We start from the raw sequence: 22,760 nt of genomic DNA, 5'->3' as shown, positions 1-22,760 counted from the left end.
AGCACTGTTTGAGAAAGCTTTACAGCCCACACTACTGCATGCTCAGGAAACAGGGGTGAATAGCAGTAATAGGCAGCTAGTAAATGAAAAGGTTTTCCTGTATTGGAAGTTTAATTAGAAAGGCTGACAGAAAGAAGTGGGGCCCCCATCACCAAGTTTCATAGAAAATTATATTGGTTCACAAACAAAACTCATCACCACGAGTTTTGGCCATACTACATCTAAAGTCATCAATGGAACTCCCATACTGAACTCAAAAGTGATAAGCTTCATCATATGAATATGCAGAACCAAGTTTGATTGTTATGGACACAGAAGAACCTTTGGTTCTTATGTAGAAACCTGTCTACAAATACACAGGCAGAGGACCAAGGACAGCAGCCATAATCTATACCCAAATATTTTTATTCACCCTTACAAACATTTTTCAGCAGGTTTCCAGAATCATGAAGAAACACTCTCTCCCATCATTCATTCTAACTACTTTAATTCAGCCTAAAATTTCCATTTACTTTATCTATTCCTTCATTAAACCCAGTATCACCATCAGCAACATATCTATCCCCATAAACCACTTGTCACCATAACCTATTCATATACACACAACACTTTAGAATACATGCATCCACCTTCTATCCAGTACCATCCTCACACCTCTTCTTTTCCTGTCTTCAATCTTTCAATATATCTAGAACACCATAGCAGACCCTCTTCATCCCTGTCTAATCATCCTTCCACATCTAATATTTTGGTTTCTGTGTTTTGTATTCTTTACATCCTATACTTCTAGCTATTTCTTCAGCTTGTTTCCAAAGGATATTCATCATACCTAGAGAGTAAAATTAATGTTGGGTCGAGTACTCACCTCTGCATCCTCCTCTATGCCACTTTCCCTCCATATTAGCTACTGATTTTTTCTCAGACATTCTATGATACAATTCCTCACTTACTGCTCCAGTCACTGATACATCCACTCCTAAATACTGTACTTAAAAAGCCTCACTTCCTGTATTCTGCCTCCATTAGAGTTAACATTAACTTCTCACAGTCTATCTTCAATATATATTTGTATTATATTCTTAATATATACACCGGTATATATATTTTCATTATTTCTTCTACTACTCATTCTTATAAACTCTTCCAGTCATGTTTGCACTTTTTTAACTTTTAAGTCATCCACCACAGCTGTGTTACCTAAAACAACTGACTCTGGTCCACTTATACTCTAAATTCCTCTCAGTGAAACTTGCTCCTTTCTACATAACTCTTGCTTTTTACCATTCTTGATAACCCTTCCAAAAAACACTCAACCATAGTGACACTACACATTTTTCACCGAGAACCAGTCCCCATTTTGGTTGGAAGATAAAAAGTTGGTATACAGAGGTGAAACAGCTACAGAGATAAAAAGATGTTGAGAAAATGGTAGGAATGGAAAAAAATATACATTAGATATAGTATAGGGAGAGAATGTGGTAGTATGAGGATGATAAGAGCATAATGAAGAGATACGGTAAATTATTTAAGAATTATGTCAAGAGCACTCGTCCTGAAAAACAGAGAGATCTACAGAGCCAATACAGTACAGTATATGTAAATACCTCTATTACAGAAGATACAAACAAATGCAGGACCCAAGGTCTGTCATCACCATATGTATAAAATGACCAAAGCTCCCCAAAATAAGGTGAGAAAATACTGATCAAACCCAACTAAGAACGTGAAGGATTATCCACATACAGAACCAAGTTTCATTATTCATCTCTGTTTGTTCGAGTTACCACATTCACAAGATATCCAGCCTGACAAATTGGTAAATGAGAGACAAAGATATATAAAAATCAGAAACAGAAAGATATATATATACAGTAACTTGATAGTGACCAAGTGAAAGTGTCTGGAGGTTCCACATGAATCACCTACTGGATACTGACAGGAACAAATGAAGTACTGTACATATAATTACTGTATACTATGGGAAATGCAAAGATATTACAGTAGATGTACCTTAAAATTAGTGGGGAAAAAAGCTGTGCATTGGTGAAGGTGATACGACCTCTTTCCTTCCAAAAGGAAACAAGCGGAGATGCAGACTATCATTACAATGTGAAATTTGTGGTAAAGAGAAAAATTGAATTTTTTCTAACAAACAGATATTGTAAGATTCTATTGTCTTGAAAGCTCAATTCAAGGCAAGTGCAGCAAGTGGTGAATAAACATCTTCTAACAATGAATAAATTCAGGTAAACAGAAGCAAAACACTAGCAGAGTGATGTAAAAAGATTTAAAATTGTCATGGTACACTACAGAAAGACTCATCTCTATCACAAATCTGGAAATGTCAGTAATATGCTTTAAATGTGGGAATAATTTGAGTATTTAAAAAGAGAAAATAAAACAAAAGCTAAAAGTCCCCAATTTCATATAATCATTTGTGATAATTACGGCCACATGAGGAAAACGTTACACATGATAACTGTGATTTTAAATCATTTTCTGGTCTTCATCATACTGCAGTATCAAATTATAATAGGTTAAGGTGTTTCTGTATTTCAAGTGACATTCATGTGATAAAAAATATTCACAGTATACATGTACTGTATATTAGTAATGCAGTCAAGACCAGAAATAAAACCAATCACAATTTTAGCATTTATGGACCATCTTAAGACTAACCCCCAAGTGCTCATCTTAAGTTTTATTACTAAAACTATCTGGAGGACCTAAACCTCAGGTGATACATAGAGACTAAAATTGTGAGTGGTCTTGTTCACGGTCACGACTACATCAGTGATACATACGGTATATACTCTATTGTATATAGAGTGAGCCTTCAAATCATACTAAAAGTTTAGAAATAATTCACTACCTCCACTCTTAAAGCTCCTCAGTATTTTCCTTAGAGAGTAAAGCTTCTTCACAGCTCTTTTCACATGAAACACATCCACTGAGGCAAAGAAGAAAATAGAAAATCATACAATTACTGTATTAAGAATCTTGTCATAAGATGATAAAATAATGAACACCATGGAGTCCTTACAGATTCTTCACAACTCCCAACTGAATGCTGTAATGGGTTTGTCCGGTCTTTGCTAAAACAGTTAGAGGGAAGATGTCTATATAAAATCTGAAAGCAAAGTGTAGTTCTAAACAATGAGACAATATAGTTCATACTCCTACCCAGACAAGACGCACATCAACATGGATGTCTGACTGGATACTTCATTCTGATCAATTTGTCTCTACTGTATGTGTTCCTGCTACTGAGGCAGCCATGGCTGCCATTTTGCAAATGGCCATAAAGATTTATCTAAACAATGAGTGATTAGGATAATGGAATAGCCTTTGCAAAGGTAATGTAAAATTTAAAAGCAACATAAATAGTGCTTCTAGCAACCACTCTGACCTCTACCAGCTATGTTTATTGGTGGTGGTAAGCTGGAGACTCAGGCTAACTACCACATAGGATGCCTTGAAAGGAAAGTTGGAGGAGTACAGTATGATATGTGGTTTTATAAGGGAAGAAATATCCCCTACTCTTCTAAGCTATCTAAGATTAAGAATTTGTGGATAATAAGTGTAAGAAAAAATCTGAACATACTACAGTCATGTCAATGAAAAAATTATACATGAGCAGCCTTCTCAGCTGATCAATATCATGGCACTACACTATACAAGATGAAATCCTATTTTGAAGTACACACTTTTGACCAAATAGTAAAAAGTAGGGTATAGTTACTGAACGCTCAGTCAAAATTTGCAAGAGGATACAGTATTTAGATAATTTGCTGTTACAATAGTTATAAAGCAATATCATTAATCAATTATTGAAAGTAAGTTATATATAAAATATCAAATAAGTCTGGCAGCAAAAACAAAATAAGAAGCCCTGGAGGACCTATATCACTCAGGTGGTGTTTGATCACAGCAGGAACATAAGGCCTTTCAGGAAAACAGCCAGTTAATCTAAATACTGTACAGCAGCCAAATTACCCATCTTGAGCATACATACAGTATACAGTATAGTATTTTTTTTTGGATATTGTCTTGCATGATAACGTTGCATTGTAATTTTTTTTTTTTTTAATCCTCTTACCTACAGTAGGCTCTCATATTTGGACAACTATTTAGACTGTAAAAACCTCGCGAAATTCAAATCATCCAAATTTAAATACAACTTCTTTTGGAGAAAATTAATTTGAGTTTGGTGCTTTCGATGTTTGGCTAAATTTTGCCTTATTTACCCTACTTTTTTGGAAAATTACTACCTGTAATAAAGCAACATCCTAATAAACCAGCAAAAATAACACAGATAAAGTTAAATAAAAACTAAAAACAACACAGAAAAAGTTCTTATGTTCTGCAGCTTCAGCTAGAGTTGAACCTGATGACTTGGCAACTTCGTCATCCAAGTAAAAACACACACATCAACATTGACTGTCCTTATGTTTTCAACTTTACCACCACTGGTGAGAATTTTTTTTTTAAATTCAGAAACATTAATTAAAACATATATGAACAGTAAATAAGTGTTGCTTTCATATTCTTATGTAGAGTAATAATGATATGTTTTCACATGTACACACTTATATACGTTGGAGCTGTGCAGTCTCACTTTTTTTTCTTTACCATTAATGGTTAGCTACTTCTATTGTTCCATATATTAACATTAAATAACATAACTTAAAACAACCATATTAATTTTACTACATCTATAACCAGGGTCTTATTTTCTTCAGTTTTATATGTAGAACCAGTCAGTCACTGGTTTTGTGAACAGAAAACAATGCCGTTTCGTCTCCTCGTGTTTTAATATTCTACGTATTATTAATGAATTGTATTGTTCATTTTGCACACATAAACATTAATTCAATCAAAAAGACATTCAGTAATAAACAATAATGAATCTTTTGTAAATAAGAGAAATGACGCTGTTTACACGATTGTGCACGTCTCAACGTTGGCAGGCCGCTCAATCCCGTCGAAATTCGAGTTTCCGCCGTCGAAATTTGAAATTGTGTAGTTTTTTCTTTTGTGTCCAAATAAAAAATGTCGAATTAAAAACTCTCAAAATTTGAGAACCTACTGTATAATGCCTCACTCATCCTGGGAAAACCCAAATGAGGGGGTGTGGTCACAACAGTAGTATTTTGCAAAAATTATTTCACACATCCAATTTTTCACCAAGGTGAGCTATCAGGCAGATTTAACATGTGTCATATACAGTGATCCCTCGGTTAACGAGCGCCTCGGTTAACGAGATTTCGGTTAACGAGTTACCTTCCATAAGATTCTTAATTTCGGTTAACGAGCAATCCGTCGATTAACGAGTTTTTTACGAGCCGACCTCAACATGTTTTCGCTTGCATTTGGCGGTCCACCAGCTGTAGTATTAGTCCGCCAATACAGTAATCGGTTCTAGGGCTTAAATTCCTTACTATTTTAGTAAATATCAAGAAGTTTATACTATTCAATAATTTTAAAAGTTTTATATTAATTTTTTTAGTCATTTTAACAATTATTGAACATAATTGAAGTATAGGAAGCTAGTTTTTTGCGCGCCATACAGCCTGTCAACACACCATACATGCGTCAGTCTCTGTGTCTTTTCAGTGGAGGTAACATCTTGCTTGAGACTCTCTTCAACTAAACGTTTTTTTCTGTGCTTCCAAGCAAATTATTGGTCAATTCGAAATTTATTTTAAATATTGACAATATATAATGCAGTGCAGTGTTGATTTAAAGAAAACAATCTTGAATGACACCAAGAGAACTAAAATTTTATGGGTGAAATGGCGCCATGGGGTGACTTCTCTTCTTCCTTCTCCTCCACCCCCATTCTAATTCCCATCATCATCATCATTATCCAGGAGCCTTCTACATACACACCTCAAAGTAAGTGTACTTTACTACCTTTTTTTATTGATTTTAGGCAATTTTCGGTGAGCTGGAACCAATTACCCAAAAACCCATTGAAACAATGGTTTTGGTTAACGAGTTTTTCGGTTAACGAGCAACCTTCTAGAACGAATTGTGGTCGTTAACCGAGGGACCACTGTATTACAAATTTGTTTTTCCCTGGTAGCGTTACAGACAGTCTCCTCAGGATACAGCACAAGAGATGGACGAGGAAAACAGCTCATGCTAAAAGAGAGCTCAAGCTATTAAATTTGCTGCTTCCATGAGACGGTTTTCTCATATATAACAAAATTAATCAAAACCACTCAGCCTAATTGCTCTGCTTGTGCCGAGTTTTGCTTCTCCATTTTGATTGTAATGACTATCAAAACAATATTGAAATGAGTTCAGTAGTATGGTGGAGACATTTTTATGGCAAGGTATCTAAATGAGTAATCATACAATGTGGACTGTGGCCCTGTTAAGTTCTTATGATTAGTCCGTTTTATATATGAGTCTCCTAGCTAGGGTGCTATTGGCAGGTTTGTATAAAAATTTACCTCCTCCATCCCAGTTCTTTAAGCTTGTAATATTGAAATTCATTCATTGGTGAGACATTAGCTATTAATGAGATTGAACCACAAAATCCTATTTTGTAGCTGAAGGAAGGATTTAAGGAACTTTGCTTCCCTTCCTCCTCCCTTGGTGGGATTCTATGTTGGATGGAACTGTGAAATATCAAACCATGAGTTGCATACAGTATTTACAGTATAGTTTATTGGTTCAGGATGAGGGATGAACCTTTCTCAAGATTGTTCACCCTGGTGAATCTAAAGCTAGGAATAGGAGTTAAAAAACACACAGTAAAAGTCCAAAAATCCGGATGCCAGAAATCCGGACCACCTGAGAATCCGAACTTTTCGAAAACTAATTTTTTTTTTAGCTGGTTTTTGTGTGTATGTGCGCATGCATGAGCACCACAGCTGCACAGCGACAAGCGACCACGCAGTCGCCACTTTAAAACGAGCAATCAAACTGTGACAACGTATGTAATTTTGAATCCTACTCTTTCCATTTACAGAGTACTGTACTGTACAAGCCCATAATAATGGCTTCTGAAGTAGATAAACTTCGTTGTGTGAAGAGAAAGAAGAACACGTTGAAATTGAGTGACAAACTTGAAATAATTAAGAAACTAGAACGTGGTGTGAGCAATACTTTTCTAATGGAAACATACAACATTGGAAAGTCTACAATTTATGATATAAAGAAGGCAAAGAATAAAATTCTAGAATTCACAGCTTTTTCTTTAAAACTGCTTGTTTTGATAAATGAAGCATGCTATATTTGCTAATGAATAAACTGTCAAAATGTACCTGTTCATCTCTTCTTTATTCCTCCTTAAATTTGAATTTTAAAAGTACTGCCTGAGAATCCGGAAATTCCGAAAATCCGGAAATTCCGAAAATCCGGAAATTCCGAAAATCCGGACCGACCCAATCCCCAAGCAGTCCGGATTTTTGGACCTCTACTGTACTTGAAACCCTGTTTTCTGATTGAGAAGCTATTATCACATTTACATTCATCTACAGGATAGTGCATTCAACTGACAAAATCAACTTCTGATGTGGTTTTCCAGTAGAGATATCTTGTAAGTAACTTGGTCATTAACAAACTGTAATAACACTTGCAATGTAAACTTAATTCTTAACTGAAGAATGTACGGCCCAACCAAAACACCTTCATCATCAACATTTTACAGCCATTTTCCAAGCATGTATGGGTTAGCTGTGATTACCTGATGGTAGGAGAAAAAGTGAGTGCACCATCTTATATTATGTTACATACTCATTCAAGCCTCTTCTATCTAACATCTGTGAAGGATATCCTTTACTCTAACTATCCCTTCAGGGTGACAGTTATGGTAGAAGTGGTACTGTACTGTTTAATGATCATAAGACTGTTCCTAGCCACTAATGTCAGGTCTGGGTTTAGACCAAAAACTTGGTGTTGCTCTTGTACTCAGGCCACCTACTGATGTATGACTGGCCATGAAATACGTCTTCCATTTTTTCTCTCTAACCTTCTCTCCATCATGTTGGCTCTATCATTTCTTTTTCTCTTTACAAAAATAGATTATTTGTAACTGAACACTATTATCAACTCTGTCATACAATCCTGTAATAACAAGTAACTTTAGCAGCATAAATACAACCATGTCACTGATAAATCTGCACACAGATATTAGTGACAACATTTAACACACATTTAAGGTGGCTAATATGGTCACATAATACTTACTTTCTTTATACCTCCTGATGTCTTTTTCTCTATTTATTCTTTCCTTCTCCAGGGCCATTAAGCTTCCCCACACCTGCACAGCTCTAGAAAAAAAGTAATGGCGTGTGAAGTTATTGAATCCCCACTATGAAACATCCAGAAATGTCAAGATTACCTTTGAATGAAGGTTTTTGGAGGAAAAAAAATGGAGGACAAAACAAAATAAAAACATCAGAAATGATGTTAACCATGAAGGTAAGGCTTTACTGACATCCACAGCATGTTCCCCCTTTCCACAAGACCTTAACACATCTAAACTAACACTTCCTTTGTCTCTTCTGTACATGACAACATCGTGTCAGTATTCAAGACATGGAGTTATTCAGCAGCACAGATACATGGGTCTGGCCTGGTGTTGGATCCAGAACAGTGAAATACTGTAAATGCCATAAATGAAGTTTTTTTTATATGTTTTGGGGAAACATTTTTTTTCATAGAAGTATATATCTCAGATTTTATAATAGAAGTCTATGGGAAAATGTGCTTTGACTTACAAAAGGTTTTTCAGAAACAGATTCATTTTGTAATTCAGGAAATACCAGTACAGGGAATAATATATTGTCCATTAATTTTGGAATGTGCTGTAAACACAGTAAAAAAAGTACTGCACGGATTATGTGCGAAATAATATGACACCACGAACGAGGGATAATGGAATATGTTTGTTGGTCCTGTATTATGGTGGTAGCCCTGCTGTCCTTGCCTGAGGGTGTCCTCACATATCTGTTGCTACCATAGGTAGGTGGAAACCTTTGCCATACAGGCATGCATACCAACCCTCCCCGCACATCAGGTGATGTATGGATCATTACGGAAGTCAGCAGACCCCCCCCCCCTCCCCCCGATACTTTTTTTACTGTGTGTACGTGTACAACAATACAGTAATAACTCTAGCATTCTGCACATAATGTGGTGTAGATTATGTTGTAATTAGTGAAGGGAGATATTAGTGCCCCTTAGTACAGGACCACTACTTAAGTTTTAGGCACAGAAGCCAGACTAATATGGAGAGTCATGCAAAAAAAAAAATCCATTCATCATTTTGAAGAAGCATATCATACAGTATATCAAAACATAACAAAGAGGATTCACTGTAATTTTCTTCTGGCTTTTTATAACATACAGTTCTTGCATAGTCACTAAGATGGATACTAACATTACATTTGAAGTTTAATATGTCTACCACTCACAATGAATAAAATGAAACATCTTACTTGGCTTCAACATCCTTCCTCCAGTACACAGTAATGGGAGGTTCATTTTCAAATGGTGAGCGTCTCTTGGTTTTACGAAGATTTTCTAGGTCAGAAGGCTTCAGCAGAAACTCTGACATTGCACGAACAGCAGTTATGAAATTCCGTTCAGTTGATGGATGGGATGTGTCAAACTTTACTCGTTCTTTTTTCCGAGGAATAACTAAGAAAAAAGATATTTTCCGTCGATAAACTTTACAAGCACACATATATAGTGTACACAAGTGATGTGAATTATAATTCAGATTTTACAAAATTAAAGGGTAGTAAGAGTTCTTATGTAAGAATGGTGCACGTACAATACAGTACCATACCCATCCTTGGTTATAATACATAGCTACTGTACATATACTGAACAGTATTTGAATACAACTGCCATCAACCACTTCGGATAAACAAACCATTAGGTTAATTCAATAAGGGTTGAGTATCAAAGTTGTTGAAATAGCAGGGTTCACATGTCCAGCACATTACTATGATGACTCTTATCCAAACTTAAAATATTTTTCAACCACGGTCAGTCAGACACTGTACTATATGTCCCCAACAAGTAAGTACAGTGATCCCTTGGTCGCCTAAATTAACAAAATTTCGGTTAACGAATTACCTTCCATAAGAATCTTCAATTCGGTTAACGAATTCCTCTCGACATGTTTTTGCTTGCTCACCAGCTGGAATATTAGTCCACCAATACAGTAATCGGTTCTAGGGCTTAAATTCGTTCCCATTTGAGTAAATATCAAGAAGGTTGTACTATTCAATAATTTTCCAAGTTTTATATTAAAAATTTGAGTCATTTTAACAATTATTAAATATAATTGCAGTACAGGAAACTAGTTTTTAGTGCGCCAAAAAGCCACTTGACTCACCCAGCATGGCGTCAGTTTGTGTCTCTGCTCAGTGGAGGTAACATCTTGCTTGAGACTCTCTTGAACATTAAACTATTTTTATGTTTTTACAGTACAATTATTGGTCATTCTGAAATTTATTTTACATATTGACAATATATAGTGCAGTGCAGTGTTGATTTAAAGAAAATAATCTTGAATTACACCGAGGAACTAAAAATTTTATGGGTGAAATGACGGCATGAAGCATGGGGTGATTTCTCTTCCACCCCCAGTTCCTTCTCTTCTCCCTTGTCATCCACCCCCGCTTCTAATTCCCATCATCATCATCAACCAGGAGCCTTCTACATACACACCTCAAAGAAAGTGTACTTTACTGCATTTATTTTTAGTTTGTATGTAATTTTCGGTGAGCTGGAACCAATTACCCAAAATCCCATTGAAACAATGGTTTCGGTTAACGAACGACCTTCTGGAATGAATTGTGTTCGTTAACCGACGGACCACTGTATAGTAAAGTTGATGGGTTAGGTGGTGATGTGCTCCCACAAAGTAAAATCTTTACCATTATTTTCCCAATAGATCAACCCATACAGCCTATACTGTATTATCAGAGTAGTGGTACAGTATATATTAAATTTTGGATGGATGGACAGACAAATGTACACACTAGAGCCAAAGCAACCACAGTACAGTACAGTGAGTTCTGCTATAACGCGTGTTTTGACAACGCGAATTGGCTCTAACGCGATTTATGAATAGAGGAACGATATTTGTATAACACGAACGCTTGTTTGCTGTAACGCGCTTTTTGCTTACTATTTCTCCAATTTTGTGGTATTAACTGTGAATATGGTAAAGAAGAATATCTCCAAGAAGCGTTCTGGTGATCGCATTCCTGGTGATGATCGTAAAAGAAAGGCTATAACCCTTGAAGAGAAGCTCGATGTTATCTACCTCAAAATCACCCTTCTCCCCCATCAAGTTATATTCAGATTTTTCAAGATAAAGTGTTACATTTACTGTATGATTTCATTATTAGATATGAATGTAATATTTATTTAGACTGTGCTATCCTTTGTGTTAGGCTAAGTACTAAATTTTTTTCGATTTCGAGTAGTAATCTGCATCTAACCCTATTTTCTCCATAAGCCCTGTTATTTCTATTACGCGAATTTCTATAACACGATGTTTTACAAGAACACAACTATCGCATTATAGCAGAACTGACTGTAATCTGCTAATGTTGAGTGTATTGACTCATGGACATAACAATACAGTACTGTACAGTAAACTTCTTCCATTTATTTTGAGAATCTACGCATATGGCTATACCATATTCATCATTACTATATGCATAAATAAGATGAGAATATGATGATAGTTAATAGAAACCTTTAATAACTGCTTCCTTGAGGCGGTAGGTGGCTGATGTAGGAGGGGTGGGAGGGTCAGACACTGCTTTCTTTGAAGTGCTTTCTTCATTAGTTGGTGAAGTGCCTGTGCCTGGAGGCCGGTCGACAGTAGCCAGCCTACGACATAGCTGTACTAAACGGACTTGTTGATACCGACTGTAACTCAGCTCACTCCTGCATGGCTCAAATTTGAGGGATGGATAGCCTATTAAAAATATAAGTAATAAATTAGAATAGTATATACTGTAGTTTGAGATTCAGTTAATTATTGCTCTTTAGAAAACATTGATATGTGACTCATTTTCAAAACTATTAACTTCCTGAAAATTTCAGCAAATATTCACTTGGATACAGTAGTTAAAAACCGTTGGAACTTACCAATGCATGAAATTGTCTTGCTACCATGATGGAGTTTTTCCCGCAACACAAAGTTCAAAACCTTATAGGTTCTAGGATACATAACTGAGCCTGAGGAGAAGAATTATTAATTAATAATTTCTCTGGGTATGAGCAAAACACTGCATTAATGATATGTTAGTTATAAAAGTACTTAAGTCCTGATATAAAGACAGCTTAGTCAGAGCCATTATGGTGATTTCAGTTATCTCCTTGTACTGTTCTGTAGTGGATCATTACCTAACCAAACCTAGTCTAACAGTACCTAAGACAATTCTCTATTGGATACAGTACAGTACAGTACTGGTGCTCCAGTGTTTCCTTTTCCTGTGCAATTCCTCCATTTATTTTTGGATAATCTAAAGGTAAGAAAGAAGTTTTCTTCAATAGAAACTTTTTCTAATTTTTCTATGTTGCTCCCTTTCAAGAGTCATGTTCTAGAGCAGGGGTGTCAAACATGCGGCCCGACACACTCTTGCATGCAGCCCGCGGCTCATTTGCTGCTCCAGCCTTACCTTGAGGAGTTAAAACTAAAGAGTGAGTGTATCCCTCAGCTGAATAAAATAGTCTGCTGTTTCCTAGAACAAGATACTCGATCAACATCAGCTTTTTGAACAGCAACTACCAGAGAGTAATCTTTCTCACTTTCCGACCTTGAAGGCCCTGCAAGGCACACCTGAGTTTCATGCTGATATCAACACAAAAAAGTACTGCATCAAAATTTCCAAATTAATGAACGAGTTCCAAGAAAGATTTGCTGACTTTAAAAGACTGGAAAAGGATTTTTTAATTTTTCGGGACCCATTCTCTGTTGGTGTTAATGAGGTACCAGAACATCTTCAGTTAGAATTAATTGAGCTCCAGTGTGATTCTGTGTTGAGGAACAAGTTTTCGAGCGTTGATGTTGGCACATTTTATCAATATTTTGGACCAAATTATCCCAGGATTAAATGTTTTGCCTCAAAGATTATGTCAATGTTCGGAAGTACATATGTCTATGAACAACTCTTTTCTGTGATGAACTTGAACAAGTCTCGGCTTCGGTCTCAACTTACTGATGCGCACCTTAATTCAATACTGAAGGTTGCGACAGCTCAGTCGTTAGTGCCAAACTTTGATGCACTGGTCCATACCAAGAGGTGCCAATCATCAGGAAGCAGCAGTAGCAAACAATAAGATTGATCAAGGTAAGTAAACACTTGATTTGTTTGTTTTAAAGGGTTTCGCACGAGGGCAGACTAAATCCACCTTTCTTATTTTGTCGTACTACTCACCTAAGAGGGGATTGCGAAGTGCTCATAATTATGTTACTTGGCCCGCATACTGTGTACTCATATTAAATCTAGCCCGCCTTGACCCCTGTTCTAGAGTATTACACAGGGAATATCACTAGATGGGGATACAATGATATGGCAGGACATGATAAGTAGGGGAAAGGAACACATTGACTGAGACATACAGGTGGGGGCAGCTTTTATTCAGCAAACACCAGCTTACAAACCTAATACAATTGTTATTTTCTAGTAGGTACAGTTTTTGGTGTCGATTATGGTGGTAAAGGTTATTACTTAGGAAAATTAGGTTTTCATGTTTTTTATCTATTTTGAAATTATGAATATTTTTTTGGTAACTGACATGAAGAGCTGGTCAGTAATCATCTGACTTTTTCCACCAAGGAGATGATTGCCTGTGTCTCTCTTATACAGTGAGTGAAGACAAGAACCAGGTTAGGTTAGGTTCTTGTAGTAATGTTTTAAATCCTACATTTTCCTTCTGACTTGAAGCCCTGCCCACCTTTGGTAAGGTGAAAACTGACAGGGTAGGAAGGGTCATGACTAAATCGTATGCCAGTGTCTGCGGAATAATTACCGCTGAGGTAAAGACTGACTACTGGTATGACATTTTCAGTTAATAATTGGTTTAGTACATGGCCTGGATTTCTGGATGAAAATAGAATCTTCTTATGTGGAATTTCATTATGAATCAATTTTCTTCTATGGTTTTTCTTGTGCAAATTCATAACGGAGATAATTATAAGCAATATTTGGATCGATTAAAATGAGCATGTCACGAAATCAGCGTGTGTCATCTATGATGTAACCCTCACCAACCATGAGGTGACAGCCAGGGGTCCTGGGGGTGGCTAGCAGCACAGTGTTAGGTTAGGTTAAGTTTTTAAGGTTCGGTAGTGCCCCACACCCTCCTTTATCCCACATTTCCTGCTAATTTAAAGCCCTGCCCACTTTTGTAGACTTCAAAATTGTTGCATAAGGGGAAGAGGGGGATATCTCAAAACCTGCTCATTTGCACAAGAAATACCGTAGAGGAAAATCTAGTCAGAATTAAATTTTCTACAATAACAACCAATTTTAATCCTGAAGTCCAGGACATGTGCTAAACTGAGTAATTACCACAGTAAATTTATTGTTTCGGTCATCCATCTACAGTACAGTATTTGGAAGTTGAAATTATGTTTTTCCGATGGGTTTTAACCTAGCCTAAACCGAACCTAACCGGTAAAAGTTGGTCACAGCACTGTTTCTCAAATGCAACCTAACCAAACCAAACCCATCCTAACCTACTGTGTGGATCTTAAAATTCGCTGGATGACCGAAACAATAATAATACCATTACCACATTTTCATCACAATATTTATTTCACCACTTATCGGTTGACTTGCCATTCGGGAAGCTGGTCTGTTCTTTGTTACTGTGTTATGACCTTTATTGTCCAGTGTTAGTACGGGAGGAAGCTGAAGCACCTGGAGAAAACCTGCCCTGTATAGTAGAGTCACACTGGATAACACCTGCTCCACCTCTGTCCTGGGCCAGGGATTGAGCCCAGGACACTTGTGAGATACACTAGTTATGTACCACCACCACTATGAATCATTCCTAATACTGTAATAACTCCAGCAGTTCAACTAATTACACACAGGTTACAGTAGATGTGTAATTCTTTCATAAAACTGTATACAATTACCCTTCTCCCTTGTTATTAAACCTCCATACAGTAACAGTAAGGTAATTATTGATGACTAACCCACGGCCGAAATACATAGAAAAGATTTTACAAATGCAGCAATTTCACTGTTTTTTTTTTTTAGTGAACCAGGGGGTAGAAATTCACATTACGCCCGGTCCAAAATAACATAAGGGTGACAAGATTTTACTATTTTGCTGGTCTGTGATGGCCCGATGGGCGAGTGGGCCGATGACAGTGGTAAGACACACTCAATGTGTATAAGAGCTTCATATAGAGAATACACTATTAATGCTAGGTAAATTTTGTTGCTGTAAAAAATATTGGGAGAGGTGATGTTGCATCTATCAAGAAATGTGTTTGCTCTACGATGAATTCATGCGATGGCGAAACTTGGAAGCAGAAGCTAGTTGGCATTGGTACAGATGGGGCCAGCATTATGACTGGGTGCAGAAATGGTTTAGTAGCTCGATTGAGAAGAGATCTAGAGAAACCGGAGTTGGAAGGCATCCATGGCAGTGCACATAAAATTGAACTCGCTTACAAGGATGCAGTTAAGGATGTTCCACTAGCCAAAAAGGTTGACTTACTGCTGCTAGGCATATACCTGTTCTATGAAAAGAGTTCTCTCAACAGGAGCATGTTGAAGCGTGCTCATGACATATGTCAGGTACCATTTCTGGTTCCAACACGTGTGGGTGGTACAAGGTGGCTCCCGCATATGCTGCAGGCATTGGAGCATTTACTGAAGAGTTACAAGGCTATTGTACTCCACATGCAGCAGATACAGAACCCTGATGATCCCACGTACCACAAGGATTCATCCAGAAAAGCTCAGAACTTCCTGCTCCTTCTAACCAGTGCTGACATAGTCCAGTACCTTCACCTCCTACTGGATGTGGTGCTGTGCCTTGGGGGCCTCTCAGAGCTGTTCCAGCATGGTCAAACCAATATTTCTGCTATCGTGAATGAAATTCAGACTGCAGTTGATGTACTTAACAAATATTTGGCTTGGCCAGGACCCAGCCTGAGAAGGATTATGGAAGGTGACACAACCATGTTCCAAGGAGAGAAGCTGAGTGGTAGAAGCAACACTTTCAAGACTGCAACGCGTGATATGCTGACATCACTGATTTCAAGTCTAAACAAAAGATTTATTGACATAGCCAGTACGATTCTCCATAACGCATGGATTTTGAATTTTAAATTGTGACCTGCAGAGTACAGTGGGAATGAAGATTTCGGGGATAGCGCTGTGCAAGCGTTGGCCCAGGCTCTTGAGAAAACACTGATGGAGGCAGAGGTGAATCCCACTTTGGTAGAGGATGAATGGACTGTGCTCAAAAGTTACATTTACAAGAGTAAGACCACTTGTTTCAAGACTGTCTTGGCAACAAATCAACCAATCATACGGAGAAAGGTGTGCCTCATTTCTCCATCTGGTTGACCTACTGCTTTCCATTCCAGCTAGTTCGGCTGATGCTGAACGTGGTTTTAGCCAGGTCAAACTCATTAAGACAGACTGGCGCAGTCGTCTCACTGATGACCACCTGACGGATCACATGGTGGCTCAGTTGCATACAGAGAGTGTTGGCAACCTCAATCCGGACAAAGCCATTGCCAGATTCCTAACAACTGGGCCCGCCGTGTGGATGGCTACACTCACACTGCTGGCTGCAGCACAGTGGAAGATCTGGACGACAGCAATGAGTTGAACGAGGAGCATGTACAGGAAATGCTTGTTCAAATGCAATGAAAAATCTGTGCTCCATGCAATTAATTTAGTTAATATGTGATTATTCCAGTGTTGGTTTATGATTTCTACTACTAAATAAATGTCGCAGTAAATCTGTGCTCCATGCAATTAATTTAGTTAATATGTGATTATTCCAGTGTTCACACTGTAAATCCGTGCTTCATGTTAATAATTTAGTTAATATGTGACTATTCCAGCGTTGGTTTATGATTTAACATGGTTTCTACTAGAAAATAAATGTCACACAATAAATAGAACTTTGTATAAACCCGGTAAGTGCCAATGTTTAATGTTTCTTGACAAAATGTTTAAGGGCTAGTAAAAGTTTATAAGGAATAGTAAATTTTCAAATCTACTAGTCCTGCTGGCGACTATGAAAAAATGGTGAATTTCTACCCCTGGTGAACACTGTTGTACTTTGTGCAAAGGTTAAAATAATGTTTGTTTTTTTCTAAAATAAACCTAACCTAACTTTAGTGGGTATGAAATACAGACCTCACCAACCTAGCCAAATATACCTACCTAACTTCCTTACCAGGGGGCTCTGCCACCTGGACCTCCCCCCCCCCCGGTATATTAAACACAAAGAACTTACTAGGATATGGTGTAATTTGAAATTTTTTCTGGACGTATCAGATCATGCGGCTGCATCGGCGCTTGTGCTGCCCGGGCGGCGGAGTGACTTGTTCTTGAGACGGCGGGATACGGCGTCGAGGAAGTGATGAATGAATGTTTACAAACAACTGACTTAGCACACAAACCCAGTTCTATTTCACAGTACTGTATTGCTGTGAACATTACTTTTTACTTAAAGGAACAATGTCGTGGTCTTGGAAAAACTGAAGGGTCTCGTTGACTTTATCCCTAAATTCGCAAATTATGTCAATATAAGACAGGCGACAACCTTCATACGTCATGCTGAAAATGAAACTTCCGCGGGGAAGAAACAACTCCTTTCTAGAGAGCGGCCTCGTTATCACCGAGAAGACAAGTGCGTGCCTAGGAGCCTAATTATCTATCAAACAAAGCATTTGCACAAGATATGATTATCATATCAGAACTCACCGATGAAAATAAAGTAAAAAAATAAACAGTAAAATAAATTACTCGTCCGCGGGTCACTCACCAATATTAACCACAGTAATATAACTTTACTCCTATAGGGTTAGGGAAGGACATAATTGTCACTTATTACACAATTCAACGTCATGTTTTATTGATATTTCAATAAATTTATATTATAATTACATTACTATAAACATTCTAATGAAAAAACCACAATGACAAGGTAAAGACAATACTTTGAACCTTAAGACAATTTTTGACGTAACAGGAAAAAAAATAATGATTATAGTACTTTGAACCATAGATTAAAACTTTAGAAGGTGTAATTTGCTCATTAACCTGTCATTAACATCCTCCAACTTACCTTTAACAGACAGGTAAGTGAAGCTGGAGACTAACAGACAGACAGACACACTGACAGACTGGTACAGGTAGTGTTATTAAAACTCACCCACGTTAATCTTGCTTTAAAAAAATCATACGGTAATATATATGATATTCTTGATAAATTATATATTAAATGAGATAATGTTTTGTATTGTTGTTATAAGATATTATTTTCCAGTTAGTATTTTGTTCTGTCTAAAATGTCAACGTATAAAGACAACTAGAACAAGTACAGTATTTTAAGTCTAATAGGTTATTCTGATGTTATTTTTAGACCATTATTATAATTTGTTGAGTTTTTATATAGTCTTTTTTTTAATTGTGTCCTTCTGTCACCTGTTATTAGTTAATCATCCCGGTGTGTGAGGAGGAGGTGGTCCTGGTGGATGGGAGTCTTGTTTTAATTTTTCATGTTAATGGAGATAATTTAAAGACCTTTTTGACCTCGTGACTGATGTGTTGTGAATGACCTTCAATGTTCAGGTTATTTTTCGTTATCCACCCTTCACCTTTTTCCGCTAGTTTTCTTGGTGTTTTAGATGGTTCTCACATTTATCTTTGGGGCAAATGGCCGTTTTTGAGGGGTAATTATATAGGACTAAACTGTGGGCAAAATTGATTGAAAACACTAATAAAAACGCCGGATTTTCAGTGTTATTTTATAGTGGATACTGTTGTTGTTTTTTTTTAAATAAACTCTACTTAACATTTGTGGATATGAAGAACAGACCTAACCAACCAAACCTAACCTAACCTTACCTAACTTCCCCAGTATATTAAACAGAATGAACTTACTGTGATATGGTGAAATTTGAGGCATTTCTGGATGTGAGATCTGGCCACACCGGCGCTATGTATCCCGGCGGGTTAGTCCTATATATTAACCTCTTTTTTTTTTTTAAGATTGGTTAGGTTGGTTGGTTGGTTGGTTCCTTTGGTATGAGAAGAGGTTATTTTAGGTGTATTTATCAAATCTGACATTCATTTTTTGTGCAAATTAACAGATTTTGCAAACAATTTTCATTTTCATTTTAACAGAAACCGCTGATATATACAAAAATGGAGGTCAAATTTGAGTAATACAGTACACCCAAAATAACCTATTCTCATACCAAAGGAACCAACCAACCAACCTAACCTAACCTCACTAAAAAAAAAAGCAATTTGCCCCAAAGATAAATGTCAGAATAATTTAAAACAGCAAGAAAACTAGCCCAAAAAAACATATTTTTCATGTGAAAAAAGGTGAAGGGTGGATAACAAAAAATAACCAATGTTCCTTGACAACCAAAGAAAAAATGTTGGTAATATTTACCGTAACTTAGTCAGTTCTTTGGATTATTAAGCCAGCCACCCCATGAAAAATATTTATTGAAAAATAATTTTTTGTATACCTCAAGAATTTAACAGGTAGCTGTAAAATCTGGCTTACTGTCTTTAATTAAATATTACCAAAATGTCATCTAATACAAATTAAGTTCACAGTTCAGGGCGTTTAATGTTGGTTAGTTATTTATATTGTACCCAGTGTCACGTACTGAAGTTAACCGTGGTGGAGTTGTTCTGAGCATGTGCAGTTCAATCAAAAGCTAACCAAACTAAACCTCGCCTAATTAAAATTAATCTGACCTAACCTAACCTAATCTTTTATTCCGAGGGGTAATCTCGGCACACTTCAAGCTTTAAATGATGTCTTGATTGACCTCCACATGCCTAGAATATTTCCAGAATGCTCAGCACGCCACAACAGTACAAAAAAGTAGCCAACGGAAATTAAACATACAGTATTGACATCTATAGGAGGAAAGAGGATAATTTTTCAATTTATTTTCAGCATCATTTCTAACATATGTTGATGTGATTCAAGAATTTTGCACTTAATGTTTGCTTTTATTTTGCGGTTCTAAAATCTCCAGTTGTAAGCGTTCTGTGCCAATTCCAGAATAGCCCTGAGCATTATGGGAATTCTCATTATGTGTGATATTTCTTCAATTGCCCAGCGTCCAGTAGGTATTTTTACCGCCACAGCTTAACCTAACCTAATGTTCTAGTTCTAACCTAACCTCACTCAGTCCAAACCTAACCTAGCCTAACTTAGTCCAAACCTAATCTTACCTAACCTAGTCCTAACCTAACCTATTCCTAACTTTAAGGGGATGATAAAATCTCCATGATCTTAATAAAAGGAGTAGTATTGAAGACAATTATTTATTTATTTTTATTTTTTTAAATAAGATATGAATTTTTTTTTAATTGTTTATAGGTTGAGAAATTTCATCTGATCAGTGACAAAATACATATTTATTTGTATATTTGTATATATTACAGAGAGAATGATATCACTTAACAATTCTGTTCGTGTGTCTGGAGAAGAACCTGATCCTGCACGTGAAGAAAGATCTGGCCGTGTTCGTGAAGTTGGTAGTCAAGCAGTATGGTCACTATCCTCTTGTAAACCAGGTTTGTAAAAATATTTTTCCAAGTACAGTATTATCCAACTATATATGCTGTATTTTTCTGAGCAGTATTTAATTGTTACATAGCAGTTTACAGGTTATCAGTGAGTGTCATAAAAGAACCCCCGGCACAGTTCACCATTGCCAGGAAACTTGAATGTGTTTAGTGGCAAGCTCTGGCAAAAACGTGAGGGAGGGCAGAGAGCTGTGGGCCCCCATGGAATTCATGTTTATTCATATGCAGAACAAATGGCCCCAGGATTGCACATCCCTATAGGACTAATAGATGCTCATCTGATTTTGGCAAAATGTTCTGTGGCTAAAAAATAAAAAGTATAAATGACCATGAAGACTCGCACTAAGCAGGAAGGATGACGTGGTTAGCTAATTGCTTGATTGGATTCAGACTGCATAGGAATTGCTTTATAATGCATGACTCATAAATGATGGGTTTTGTTGCTAAACATATCAAAGCCCTGACATTAGTAGGCTCTGTCTGCAGTCCTCCTATCTTCCCCTCCACTACAAAAATGGTATTTCAAGCTTCACTCTGGGATTCATTATTTAACCAAACTGTTGTATTCATAAATGCAAAAATGATTTAGCATCCTTCAATTCATGATTTTATAAAATTTTGGAATTGCCTCCTTTATATTTTATTAAGTGTACTTTATAATAAGGTTTTGGCGTGGAGCAGTTACGTGATGATTGCTTGGACACTTACTGGCAGTCAGATGGTCCTCAGCCCCACCTTGTCAATATTCAGTTTCGGCGCAAAACAACTATACAAGATGTATGGATATATGCTGATTATAAAGCTGATGAAAGCTACACCCCCAGCAGGTGAGGCTCACTCTTGCACTGTACAATATATAAAGCTTCAGATTATTTCATAGTGCAGTACATGGGTAGTCTTTGATTACCATTGGGAGTTGCAATCCTGCCTTTCCACCTATTCCCATCCAGTCATTAAACTTTGGTTCAACATATTTGATGACAACTGCTCAGTACTGTACGTATAGCTTTGATAATACAGTACATTTTCTTTTTATAAATTTCTTTCAGAATCTCCATTCGCTGTGGAACACACTTCAATGATCTCCAAGAGATTGAAGTGGTTGATTTGCATGAACCAACTGGATGGCTACTTATTCCCTTGAAGGATATTCATGAGCGCCCCATCCGTACATACATGGTCCAGATTGCTGTATTATCAAACCATCAGAATGGAAGAGATACGCATATGAGACAAATAAAGATTCATTCCCCAGTTGAAGACAAGGCTGTTGCTGTGGAAAGTGTTGGGGCATTTACGTCATCTGCATTCAAACGATACAGTTGCACTAGATGATGTTACTTGCTTTGTAAATGCCTCTTTGTATATAGTGTAATTGAGCGGAGTATCTGATTATATTACTGTACTAGAAATTCTATAATATTTTTTTGGTTTCACAGACTAATATCAGAGAATATTAGGTTGTATAAAGATAAATTTGCCAGGAGGAAGTGAAATAAACAAGACAGCTGTATGGTTTTCAGTATTTATACAAATGGATGTAGTATAGCTACTTATTGCATCTACAACTTATAACTTATCATTTTGCTTATGTGACAACTGTAATCATATCACCAGTCACTAGAACAAACAAATTTATAGTCATACCAGCATAAGATAATACTCTACCTCTCCATATTATGAAACTTCTATTACAGGCAGTTCCCAATTTGTGAAGGTTTGATATATGAAAATTTGAAGTTATGAAAAGAAATTTGTCCCTTGATTTGATAAACAAACAAAGGGCCAATTTATGGTAGAAACCAGGTTTTGATTTTTCCATAAAAAATTTGTTTTTCACAGTTCGGACTATTCTATGACACTTTTCTTTTATGGCATTTCCGTCAGAAATGCCATAAAGAAAAGTGTCTTAGAATAGTCTGAAATACCTGTATGTGAAAATCT

At 36.7% G+C, this 22,760-nt stretch overlaps 2 protein-coding genes across 8 annotated transcripts in view; one reads left to right on the top strand and one right to left on the bottom strand.

Moving 5' to 3' along the window:
- The window catches only part of LOC121859247 (zinc transporter 9-like), a 75,949-nt gene extending 57,140 nt beyond the window's left edge, over positions 1-18,809 (bottom strand). Inside the window, 6 exon segments of the mRNA XM_042355989.1 lie at positions 2,873-2,950; positions 8,203-8,285; positions 9,456-9,657; positions 11,738-11,962; positions 12,136-12,225; positions 18,681-18,809. Of these exon segments, the coding sequence (XP_042211923.1) occupies positions 2,873-2,950; positions 8,203-8,285; positions 9,456-9,657; positions 11,738-11,962; positions 12,136-12,217 (670 nt within the window). The 5' untranslated portion in view covers positions 12,218-12,225; positions 18,681-18,809.
- Positions 18,367-22,329, top strand: LOC121859248 (anaphase-promoting complex subunit 10-like). Of its 7 annotated transcripts, none has more exons than XM_042355993.1 (4): positions 18,367-18,440; positions 20,673-20,804; positions 21,481-21,643; positions 21,866-22,329. In XM_042355993.1, the coding sequence occupies exons 2-4, from the start codon at positions 20,678-20,680 to the stop codon at positions 22,149-22,151; spliced, it is 576 nt and encodes a 191-aa protein (XP_042211927.1). In that variant the 5' UTR covers positions 18,367-18,440; positions 20,673-20,677; the 3' UTR covers positions 22,152-22,329. The 7 variants fall into 7 exon arrangements, with proteins under 7 accessions (XP_042211927.1, XP_042211930.1, XP_042211926.1 ...); XM_042355996.1 differs by lacking the exon at positions 18,367-18,440 and adding an exon at positions 18,534-18,573; XM_042355992.1 differs by lacking the exon at positions 18,367-18,440 and adding an exon at positions 18,688-18,827.
- The last annotated feature ends 431 nt before the right edge of the window (positions 22,330-22,760 follow it).

This window comes from Homarus americanus, unplaced genomic scaffold, assembly GCF_018991925.1.
Source record: "Homarus americanus isolate GMGI-L3 unplaced genomic scaffold, GMGI_Hamer_2.0 scaffold36188, whole genome shotgun sequence".
Lineage (NCBI taxonomy): Eukaryota > Metazoa > Arthropoda > Malacostraca > Decapoda > Nephropidae > Homarus > Homarus americanus.
Note: the sequence above shows the minus strand (reverse complement) of the source record. Positions and strands in the feature narration are given on the sequence as shown.